The following is a 12,905-nucleotide window of genomic DNA, read 5'->3' as shown; positions in this document are numbered from 1 at the left end:
TTTTAAAATGACAAATACAATACTGGCTTTCAAGCAGTTTCAAGGGGCACACTTGACCCTTCTCAGGGGCACACCAAAGGTCCCCAGGCACAGTGGTTGAGAAACACTACAGTAGGACAGTGGACAGAGGGACAGGAAAGGTGGGGGAGAGAGAGAGAGAGAGAGAGAGATAGAGAGAGGTGGGGGTGACATGCAGCAACGATCCCAGGGGGCGAATTTCAACCAAGGTCAGATATGAGAACAAGGATTATAGCCTTATGGTACTGTACTGTAGTACGACGTGCTCTTACTCTGTGATCCACAGGGACACTGCATTCACTGTAGTTTGTCTCTTGGCTTTTATCTCTGTAACTTGATATCTGGCCATTATTTAGAAATAAAAGCTAACAGATTATATGGAGGACATTGGAGTTGTGCTCATACTGTATGTATCATCATAATGTGTTATATGTATCGATGTGCATGATATCTGATCGGCCCCAATTACCAGGATAAGGTCAATAGGGTGAATGAATGTCTGCACAGCAGAGCCAGAAAAAACTAACATTGATGAATGGCACCGATGAATGGTAACTTCTGTTATTAATCCTGCACGATCCCATTCAGTATTGTGTTATGCTAACCTTAGGTTTTAGAAGTCTAAATAACCGGGGACTGCCCATAATTCCGAAGGTTCATTAGTCTGAAGGTTCATTAGTCCGAATTTAGTTAGGGTTACTGAGGTTAGGGTTAGAGTTAGGCATAGTATTCTTAACAAATTCGGACTAATGAACCTTCGGACTAATGAACCTTCGGACCAATGCCATGGCACGACTCGCTCTGAAATCTAACTACATCCATCTCTCAGTCCCTCCTAGTTTCAACATCAGAAACCTCTGCCTGTGACCCAATGCAGTGGTCCTCCTCTGTCAACTGTAACTCGCTGCTGGATTTGACTGTTGGTGTGGTATCAGAGTAGTTATTTTGATAATTAGATCCAAGGAGGTGTTTTTTGAATATTAACTAAAGCTTTAAATCAATAACTCAACAAGTAAGACCACCGTTAGATTATAGGTTCAACACACTATAAGAGTGAAGCATATCTTTTTATCCTGCTGTGGTATAGAGCCCACTGTCCCTTCTGAAAGGGACGGTACAGTATATAAAGACTTTTGTCAGAGTATTTCGTTATTGGGTGGATTCATTTTCCCCAAGGCGAAGCCCTTTTCAATTGAAACTGGTGAAACCTAGCAAAGGCTGCCGCTGATTTTCCCCATCACTGCGGTCTGCTGATTGACCAAGTTACTTCTGCATTTGTTGTTTTGATATTGTACACACATCATTTAGACCTCAGTGTTAGACCTGCAGCTCTGTGCATCACTGTGGACAAGTTCCTCTTTCTTGAACACCCCTGTGATTTTGTAACAGCCCAGTACTTCCCCCATAATGAGTGTGTCTCTCTCTATATCACAGCATGCAATCTGTGTGTCTTGTTACAGCAATGCAATATGTGTGTCTGATGTTTGTACATTTCTCTTCTTACCTCACCTTTTTAGCTTTAAACAACCCACAATTAATATTTAGCGTCCAGCATTTTAGCAGTGCAAAGATGATTATCTTCAACTTGATCTAAAGTTAAGGGAAAACAGGGTTGAAAACACAGTTCTCCGCCAGGTTGTTTTTGGCCTCCCTTGAGGCTAAAAGGTTAACACAAAAAGACCTTAGAGCTGTGGAGTTCCGTGCTCATACGGACACTCATACATAGGGACCTACACACAAAGCCAGACGTAGGAGCGATTTGCACCGCTCAAAAAAGGAAAAGATGTTTCCGCCCGGTTTCGAACCGGGGACCTTCCGCGTGTCGTGCGAACGTGATAACCACTACACTACGGAAACAACATGTCATCCCATTATCAGTCTGTGTATTTGAAGCATCCAGTTCGGATAATCGGTTGTCCAGAACGGCTGATCCAACCGATATGCCCATATATTGGCATATATGGACGTCCAGTTGTATGACATCAGGATCCATATATTGGCATGCTTAAAAGGAACACAGGCAGATAGACAGAGGGATGGACACAGAGATCTCCATATATGGGTATAAAAGGGACACAGACTGACGGGTACAACGGGTAGTGCATATGCACTTAAATAGTTCCAGACCTTCATCGCTTGTTCAAGCAAGATGCCCACATATGGGCATACAGTATAATGGACATCTGCTTGTCCAGAACCGCCAATCCCACCCATATGACATCGGTAACCTCCATATATGGGCATAAGGGCTAACCCAATAACACAGGCAGACAGGTAGAGGTATATCCATATGCTGGGGACACAGAGGGAGAACAGGTACCACTTGCATTGTTCCCGAATTGCATGGTATCAAGTAGGCTGGTGCCCCCCCACCCCAACCCACTCCTGTATTGCATGGTATCAAGTAGGCTGGTTCCCCCCCCCCCACCCCACCCCACTCCTGAATTGCATGGTATCAAGTAGGCTGGTGCCCCCCCACCCCAACCCACTCCTGTATTGCATGGTATCAAGTAGGCTGGTGCCCCCCCACCCCAACCCACTCCTGAATTGCATGGTATCAAGTAGGCTGGTGCCCCCCCAACCCAACCCACTCCTGTATTGCATGGTATCAAGTAGGCTGGTTCCCCCCCCCACCCCACCCCTGTATTGTGCAATAATGATACAAATACAAACTGTATGGTAAATATGAAAAAAAAAAATGAACTTTGTTTTTATTTCAGTTTAGGCAACTTGTACAAATATAACAAACATATTTTCACAACTGTTTTTTTTTTTTTTTTTTCTTACACATTTTTCAGCTGTATACCACTTGTAGAAAAATTATTAATTATTATTTGGCAAAAAAGCAAAACAAACAAACAAAAAGCACATTCGAAAAACGCACGTTAGGAATAGATAATACAGTAGAACAGTGTATTCTATGTGAATACTATGTGAATATGGCAGAGGAGAGAGAGTCTAAGTGGGACGGTATTGAGAGAGCTGGGGCAGAATGAGAAATCAAAGCATTTATATTTGAGGGAACAAAAGAAGTTTGATCCATCAAAATTGGTGTAGCTGGAGTCCATCTTTTTAAAGAACAAGTCCGATTGAAGTCTTAGGGCGTAAGTAATTTGTTCGTAAATATGAAATTTGATGGCATGACATGTAGTTTATTTGATTTACCATGGCATGCAGTAGACTACTGAAATCTAGGGATGTAGCTTGTTAATTTTTATTGATAATGAGCACCTTATCGATCCATCTTATTGAGCCGGGCTTTTATCAAGCCCACTATTGAGCGTTTTCTAATATTTTGTGGAACGATATGAGACGACAAATTCAGAACATAACTGGTATCTCTTTTTTATTGGCCAGTTGTTGTGCTGTGAGTTTGTGGCTGACCACCATGAAGATGACAATTGACAAAAGTAACAAAATATTATCATTAAATATCATTAAAACAATCCGTCATTAGTGTGCAATATGTGTTAAATGGCTTTATATTATGAATAGTACTGTAATAATGTCTTGATCGCCTCTTGTCTTGATTGTTTAAACATGACATCATGGGCCGCTGTGCTCGATAACAGGCTTGATAAGCCCAAAGCTTATTGATACCATTACCGGGTACTCAATACATTTGTTATCGGGTTATCGAGCTACCCTTGTTTAGGGCTCCATCCCTATGCAGTATACATTTCTGCGTCATTTAGAGGCTTTTGCACGACTGGAGTGCAAGTTGTAGGGCAGACGGATAAACAAAGTATGCTTCCTCTATTAATGATAGCACACCATAGTCTGTGGCTTAATGGGAAGTGACAAAAAGCAATCTCATTCCAATCTGGATCGAGAAATGGGATTTGGCGGCTGCCAGTGTGAACATAGCCTTAACCCATTTAGGCCTAGAATTATTGAATGCTTTAACCAGTGAAAAATAGCAGATATACAAGCTCACAGCGCGGCACAGAACGTTTGTAACAAAAAATTTGCTTCTGGGTGGTCCCTGGAACTAAATATTTTGAGATGGGGGTCCGTGGCCAAATACATATCATTTTGGGGGTCCTTCACATGAAAAGGTTTGAGAACCACTGACATAGTAATCTCTCAAGAACAGACTAACTGAGCTCCAGTTGAAGTGAAAAGGACCTTTTCTTTGACAATGGCTGGCCAGATTGCTGACATAGAAACATAGGTTTTTCAAAAAAACTTTAGAAGGATTCAAAAGACACTTATAGAATCGGGTCAAAATTCTAATTTTCACGATTTTTCAAAAATAGCAGATCTACATGGGTTAATGTCCTTTTCATTTCTGTTCCCCTCATGTCCCCATGTTGCCCAGAGGTGGCGCTGTTCAGCCCCTGCACCATCACAGAGAAGGTGCTGCTGAGGATCCTCAGACACCCTGACGTCATCCAGGAGATCAAGTTCGACGAGAGCGACAAGCGCTCGCCTCAGCACTTCATCTACCAGCGAGGAAAACCTGCCGACTTCTTCATACTCATTCTGCAGGTACAGTAAGACAGTGTTTCTCAAATGCGTCTAGTGGATACCCAAGCTTGTACAAGTTCCTGCCCTCCCCGAGCCCCCTGTGATTGGCTGAACCGGAGGTAGGGAGCGCTCCATTGTAGTCACTTGGACCGCGCAGAGGAGGTGAATAGAATGCGTTTATGGTGGGCTTGCCCAGGCCTTACGGCCTGGGCATAAATATAACGATTGCTGGCCCGCTCTTCGCGGCCACTCGCGCCTGCGGCGCTCGGGCGCGAAGAGCAGGACCAAGGTCCGCTGGCCTTCGCGCCGCTTGCAATGTCGTGGACAATAACTGAATGGCGTGGACAATAACTGTGACATCTAACCATAAAACGAGCGCTCCCTTCCTAAACACGCTTGGTAAACTGCTAGACGCTTCTCAAATGGGGGTACGTGTACCCCTAGGGGTACGCGGAGGTACTACAGGGAGTACTTGAAAGAACATGGAACATGGAAACATTTATTTTACTGTTATGTTTAATGATAAAACATTGACAAATGTATGTGAACGTGCTGCTCTGTATACGTAGCTTTAAACCAAATTAAGTACGAATTTTACTGTTACTGAATAGAAAACAGGCTACTTACTTTTATTTTCAACATATTGACATAAAAACAGGACTTTTGATGTCAGTATTCTCTAGTCAAAATGTTGTCGATTAGAGCAGTGTTTCTCAAACTACCAAATGTCAAGGTATCCCCTTAACTCTGACAGTGTACAAATGGAACCATTTGGTTCCATTTGTACACTGTCAGGGTTACAGACTGGTATGGGTCACTGGATTAAAGGGGGTACTTGGATTCAGCAATCAGGAAAAGGGGGTACTGAAGCCCAAAAGGTTTGAGAACCACTGCAGTAAGATAGCGCTGTCCCCTCGCTATTGGCATTAAGTGAAAAAACACTATTATATTATACCAGTAAGACTCCCTAATCGGGAGACATACACAAACTTTTGAAGGCAATCGTAGCCAATCAGGAGGGAATATTGGAAATGGGACAGATCCATGTTGATGACATGACTTTAGAGATACTGCGTACCGCTTTGCGTGATTTTAGGCCAAAATCTGTAGGAGCAGTGTCCAAAAATGTGTTTTGCAAAAATGGACCTGATGGTGGCGCTAGAAGAGGTCCCTGTGAGGAATGAGGGGCGGAGGTTGTGGTTTGCCAGCCAAGGAGAGTGCGTGTGCTAAGTTTGGCATGGATAGTATAGGGGCAACGGTGCCGGAGATAAGAGTCGGGCAAAAGGGTGACGTGATGTGACGTGACGGACATACTGACTGCCGGACAGCCAGTGGAGCTTTTCATAGTAACTTGCGACCTGACGGTCACAATTACACTACAATCTATTATCATGTATTACAATTATATCCTGGTGGTCTAAATGAAAATTCAGTGAGTGATCAGTCATAATGAAGTGTTTGGCCCTGTTTGGCCTAGCTCAGACCTACTCTGGAGTCGATGCCTTTTTAGTACCACTTTGACACCACTCTACCCAGGTCCTTGTGTAGTGCAAAAGTGTGTTGTGTGGAGTGGAGTGGTGTGGTGTTGGGCCATGTCAGTGGAAAAGGGTGCTTAATACTGTCAGCAGAAATCCGCTGGGTGAAGCTGAAAACTCAATTATTTTGCCCCTGTGGGATGAAACGGGTCTAATTATTATGTAGGTGACCTACAGTAGCAGGCCATCCCACTGAGGGTGGAGTGAAATTATTATCATTTAACCCATTTAGGGCCTAGAATTATTGAACGCTTTAACCAGTGAAAAATAGCAGATATACAAGCTCACAGCGCGGCACCGAGTGCCGCGCTGCGAGCTTGTAGATCTGCTATTTTTGAAAAAGTCGTGAAAATGTGTGCAAACATTGTCTGGAGAGAGAACAGACTAACTGAGCTCCAGTTAAGTGAAAAGGACCTTTTCTTTGACGATGGCTGGCCAGATTGCTGACATAGAAACATTTTTTTTTTTTCCAAAAATCTTAGAAGGATTCAAAAGACACTTATGTAATCGGGTCAAAAATCTAATTTTCACGATTTTTCAAAAATAGCAGATCTACAAGCTCGCAGCGCGGCACTCGGTGCCGCGCTGTGAGCTTGTATATCTGCTGGATGCTGGGTTTTCAACAAAAAATGGACTGCTAAGTATTGATTTACTGAAGTCGGAGGTAAAGGCGTGTGTTTAGTTTGCGGGGAGCACTGCATTTTGGCCCGGCCCTACACAATATTTGTTGTGGTTAATGTGGCCCCATGGAAGAAAATAATTGCTCACCCCTGTCATAGCATGTGCTAAAGTGCAGCTTCAGGTGTGTGTGTGCGCGCGCACGTGCGTGCATATTCGCATTTCAAGGGCCTTGTTCATGTGTGCAGGATGTCGTCTCTGTGGGGTGGAAACCTCATATGTTCAAAACTGTTACTTTTGAGGATTGAAATTCAAAAGTATCAAATTAAAACGGTGGAAGTATCACTGTGTTAAGACTAGGCATGAGTGACACACAGTGTTGTCATGGCAATGTGGATGATGACGAAACAACGTCTAAAAACAAAGTTGCTTTTACCATATCCACCCCCACATCCTGTTGAGGTATTATTAGTTAAGAGATATTAATCACACCTGAAACTACACCAAAAGTGCAAGCATTAGTGCACAGATGCAGTTCTTCTTCCGCTCCTCCATGTTAACCAATTAAAACCAGTAAGACTCCCTAAATCGGGAGATGAGCGACCGTCACGTCGCATACACAAACTTTAGAAGGCAATCGTAGCCAATCAGGAGGAAATATGGGAAATGGGACAGATCCATATTAATGAAATGACTGTAGAGATACTGTGTACCGTTTTGCGTGATTTTAGGGCAAAATCTGTAGGAGCAGTGTCCAAAAATGTGTTTTGCAAAAATCAGCCTGATGGTGGGGCTAGAAGAGGGCCATGTGAGGGCTGGAGTTTGTGATTTGCCATCCAAGGAGTGTGTGTGCAAAGTTTGGCATTGATAGGGCCAACGGTGCCAGAGATAGAGTAGGGGCAAAAGTGTGACATGACGGACGGACAGACAGACAGACAGCCAGCCGGTGGAGCTTTTCATAGTAACTTGCGACCTAACGGTCGCATCAGGAAAACCATCTGTGTCGATGAATCTATCATGGTCAAAATGGAGTTTGAAGGGGGCTTGTCTGATAAAATGAATATCAAATATCTAGTAAATACTGAATCAAGCAACTTAAAAACTGTCCGGGTGCTCCCAAAAGTCTTATTAGACGATAACATGACCCAACGTTTTTGTTTTTGCAGTGAAATATCCCTTTAACTTTAATTTAACGGTGGAAGCCCATTGGGGCTCTGGGCTCTGACCACGATGAAACAATGCCCACGTTTAGAGTCTTACACCTAGGTGCAACTAAGATGCACATGTGAGCTGCTGTGTGGGTCCTGAGACGAGTTGAATAACTTGATATTTTCAGTTTTAGGTTTTCATTTTCAGTTTTAGTTTTTTAGGGTTTATGAGGAAAGCCTTGATTGATTTAATAGAAGCCAACCGCTGGTGAGACTGGCTGGCACAAACCCTTGTTTTGCACATCTAACATATAATTTTCGGAATGTCTGTCTGTCTGAGTGTCTGTCTGTCTGAAACCGCGTTTCTCATCAGTGGCTGGAGCAATTGATCTGAAATCGCATCACCATAAGCATATGAACACACCTGACATAACTGTGAAGCCCGTTTGTCACTTTCGCAAATCGGATGCTGTATATTTGCATTTTTATGGTGTATCTATATCTATTTAGCCTACAGTACCTTTTGTGACCACACATGTTAAGGGAGGGGCGCTGTTGTTCAGGCCATGCACAATCACACACAAACCCACACACACACACACACACACACACACACACACACACGGGGGGAGTGTGTGTGTGTGTGTGTGCAGGCAGGCGGGCGGGTGTGTGTGCAGGCGGGTGGGCGGGGGGGGGGGGGGGAGGGGGGGGACAGTATCTCTGTAGCCATTAAAGGAAACGGGTTTCTTACATTGATGCTCCTACATCATGCAAGCACCAGTTAAAGTTACTTTCCATCCCTCATATACTGTGTGCACAGTGCACATCCCATAACCCACACACTGCACATCATTTTGGAGCTCATATCTTTGAACGGGTAAGGGCTAGTTTTATAGATTTATAGAAGCCTGCTTAATCTTTGCTTCCACAAAAGCATGGCAGTATTTTCCATTTTTGGCCGTCCACAACAACAGTTTGGCTCACCATGAATAGAAGACAAAACCTTGTGAAGTAACAGACTTTGATTGATTGAATACTTTGTTAACGGTTTGCCAAAGAAAGATAATTAAAAGGCACTGCACAGATTGATTCAAAAGAATGCTAAAAGGATAACCCAAATAAGCCCAGGGCTTGTTTCCATGTAGGTCCTGTGTACCTGAATCCATTATGGTTCTGGCACTGTTATAATGATGGTTGTGGTCATCACTGTAGTCACTTTAAAGATTTATTCTGCACATTTTAAGCTGTTTATGCTTTAATGCTGTGTTCACATCGACAGCTACAAAGATACAGGCTTCCATTCAATTTCAATGGAAGCCAGCAACATGAAAATAAAGTGATCTTCATATATGGGCATAAAAGGGATTCTGGGGAATACCCACATATGGACTTTTACACAGGTGATGTCACCTGTGAAAATACCTGTGATGTCACAGTGAAGTGTCAGGGGAACCACAGTGTCAGGCGTGACCTTCAGAGATACACGGATACGTGGACAAGATGTGCCGGTTTTCATAGTAAACTTGGGTATATGGGTATAGTGGGCGTCAAAGTAGCTTTTGACGCCCACCACTAAGCTACAAAATGTCCACTCGCCTTCTCTCTCCACACTGTGAATTCCTGCTTTTAAATTATTTCCGCCACTGCCAGCCAGATCCCTTGTCCTTCTAACACAAGCCTTTATATTTCTCTTGCTCGTTGGATGCATGCTTGATGATGTCAATTCAATTCAAATGAGCTTTATTGGCATGAGAAAACATACGTTTACATTGCCAAAGCAAGTGTCACAAATAAAATAAAAACTGTTGAAAATGGGGAACATAATATATACAGTTGGAGGGGGTACAGCATTGTGTAAACAGAGCTATGTCGCATTGTGACATTTTATATATATATATACAGGGTATAAAGCTTTTCGAACAAATAGCAGCATTATTTAATCTCAAAATGCATTTAAAGGTAGCAGCTCTGTTTCATACTGTATGTGCAGTAGGTACCGTATAGATGTCAAGCCATGGTTTGTAGTCCTTTGGGTGGTTGTGTTTCTAGCCTTCTTTTGTCGCAACAGTTCACAAATCTTGCTGCTGTGTTTGCGCATTGTTGTATTTCTCCCAGTAGGTATGGGAGTTTTTCATCATTGGTCATGTTTTCAAACTCACTTCGGGTGTGTGTACGCTCATGTCAATGAGTGTGTTGGGCAACACTTAAACAGTGACGGATATGCTGTAGCGCTTTGTAGTTTCACGCTGTCAGAGCACTTAGTGTTATCTCAGTACTTGGTGGTCAATCTATGACATCAGGGATCTCCATACTGTATATCATCGCTATTCTAACCTTTTGTGTTTTCTTGTGAATTATCGCCGTACTACAGCGTCACACAGCATCCTAAAGTTGCAGATCCACAAGTTTGAAAGCAAAGCGACCCATTTTGAGCTTGTAGATCTGCTACTTTTTTTTTTTTTTTTTTCTTTTTGAATCCTGAGTTCTCCAGTGTCCACCTGACAGAGACGATTATGGGCATAAAAGGGACACAGACAGACATACAGACAGACAGACAGACAGACAGACAGACAGACAGACAGACAGACGGGTACAGAGATTTGATTTTGATGTATAGTTACTAGTCCTGTGCCCGGGGGTGCACAGCACAGTATATGAGGGATTGAATGTAGGAGTCTCAGAAGTAATGTTGGAGAACCCAGACTGGTGCCCGTTGGGCAGAACAGTCACCATTGATGTCCAGTTGGGCAATACCCGTCGTATCCGTCTGTCTATCTGTCTCTCTTTTATGCCCATATATGGTGTTCTGTGAACGAGGCCAGTCTGTGATCTGTCATCTCCAAATGTGTGCACTGTAGGGATGTCAGTAAGTGATGTCAGTTGGGCTTTGTTTCAGCTTTTCACTAGTTTAAATCATTTTTAAAATGATAAATGCAAAAGATTTTCACCCGACAACGACGATATCCGAACTGTCACTGGAGTAGCAGGCACGCCACCGTCACCCCCTACAATGTTGTGTCCCTCGGCTTGGTACCCTAGACATAATTTGGCCCTTGGGGAAAACTAGTTGGGGAACCCTGGTATGTAGGGTGGTGCTGGGCCAACTCGGGGGGGGGGGGGGGGGGGGGGGGGGGCTGGTATGTAGGGTGGTGTTGGTATGTAGGGTGGTGCTGGTATGTAGGGTGGTGCTGGGTGGTGTATGAACCCTGGTATGTAGGGTGGTGCTGGTATGTAGGGTGGTGCTGGTATGTAGGGTGGTGCTGGTATGTAGGGTGGTGCTGGTATGTAGGGTGGTGCTGGTATGTAGGGTGGTGCTGGTATGTAGGGTGGTGCTGGTATGTAGGGTGGTGCTGGGCCAACTCAGGGCCATGCATGTGGTGAATGATGCAAGGGGGGAATATGTGTCATCATGCATGTTGTTATGTTATGTTATGATGACCTCCTCTGTCCTCCTGCAGCACACACACACACTTACACAGATTTGGTGGATTATAGTATTGATTATACTAGTATAGATTAGATTCTGGACAACCGCTGATCCCACCGACTTCCCACTCAGCACAGCTCTCCCCCGGGTGCTCTGTGAATCGATCGGTCAGATGGTTCTCAAGATGTGGTTCACACAGACACACAGAGAGATGTTGGGCATCGCTCAGGGGTAGCTCAGGGGTAGAGAAACCGTTATTAGAGCAAGAAGGGTTCCCAGTTCGAATCCGGGCTCCCCCTGAGTTAATGTCGAAGAGTCCTTGAGCAAGACTCTGAACCCCTAGTTGCTCCCGGTGAGCAGGTTGGTGCCTTGCATGGTTTCCTCCGCCACCGGTGTATGAATGTGTGTGTGAATGGGTGAATGTAATGCACAATCTATGTAAAGTGCCTTGGATAAAAGCGCTATATAAATGCACCATTTACCATTTGTGTGGTTCTCACTAATCTCTCGAGACAGCCTCAGAGAACGCTACGGAAGAGAGACAGACCGATAGGTGTCGCACTTTCTTCTTTGACGATGGGTTCCCAGATTGGGTTCTCACAGACACACAGAGAGATTCAGTGCAGATACATTCATAAAGATGCAGATACATTCATAGCCTGCCGTTCATAACTATCGCAAAATTATTTTCACAAAAGCTCAAGCTTGAACTGATTGATGCATAATCAGTTTAATTAATGTCAACCAGACGATGGCTTACAATACATCTCTCTATTGCTAAAATAATACGAATAAACAAACAATTACCGTAGGTTGGATAGATATGGCATGATGAAATAGATGCTTTTCTTTCTTACATTAAGGCTGTATTCATTAAAGCTACAATATATTATGTAACTGTTTTAGTGAATATGGTAGATATATATATAAATATAATGTTATTTTCCAATCTGCCTGGTAGCATATGTCAACCCATTTAGACCTGAAAGAAAAAGCCTTCTAGATCCTAACAGTTTTCTGAAAAACCTATGTATCTATGTCAGTGGTTCTCAAACCTTTTCCTGTCAAGGACCCCCTAGAATTATATGTATTTGACCACGGACCCCCATCTGAAAATATTCTGTTCCAGAGACCAAGAGAAAGAAGGATTTGCGTTTTAAAAAAATATATACATTCAAAGATTTGCACACAAGATTTTCAAGATTTTTCAAAAATAGCAGATCTACAAGCTTGCAAAGCCATGGTTTAAATGGTGACACAGATATGCGTACCCGGTCTAAATGGTTGATACAATAACTTTGCATCATATGTACAATATGCCCACATCATTGTAGTCATATTGTGTGTCCTAGAGTGCCTGGTATTACAGACTGGTTGGCAGATCCACATGCTGTTTAGATTAGACGCTGTCTTATTTCCTCCTCTCTCATCTTGCTGAGGGGCATCCTAGTCACCCTGACCTTCACTAAGATCATCTTACATAAGAGAGAGAGAGAGAGAGAGAGAGAGAGAGAGAGAGATGAGAGAGAGAGAGAGAGAGAGAGAGAGAGAGAGAGAGAGAGAGAGAGAGAGAGAGAGAGAGAGAGAGAGAGAGAGAGAGAGAGAGAGAGAGAGAGAGAGAGAGAGAGAGAGAGAGAGAGAGGTGGGGGGAGCAGAGACCATGACGCATGCATGGAGAAAACCAAGGCT

The 12,905-nt window shown here is 43.6% G+C and overlaps 1 protein-coding gene across 1 annotated transcript in view; it reads left to right on the top strand.

Annotated features, from left to right (window-relative positions):
• The window catches only part of LOC308299869 (metal transporter CNNM4), a gene marked incomplete at both ends in the record, with an annotated part of 66,011 nt that overhangs the window by 28,772 nt on the left and 24,334 nt on the right, over nt 1–12,905 (top strand). The window contains one exon of the mRNA XM_080743651.1: nt 4,340–4,509. Coding sequence (XP_080599777.1) covers nt 4,340–4,509 — 170 coding nt within the window. The remainder of the gene's footprint in view (nt 1–4,339; nt 4,510–12,905) is intronic.

The sequence above is a fragment of the Nannobrachium achirus genome, assembly GCF_963921795.1.
Source record: "Nannobrachium achirus genome assembly, chromosome: 15".
Lineage (NCBI taxonomy): Eukaryota > Metazoa > Chordata > Actinopteri > Myctophiformes > Myctophidae > Nannobrachium > Nannobrachium achirus.
This window is presented reverse-complemented; position numbering and strand designations above follow the sequence as displayed.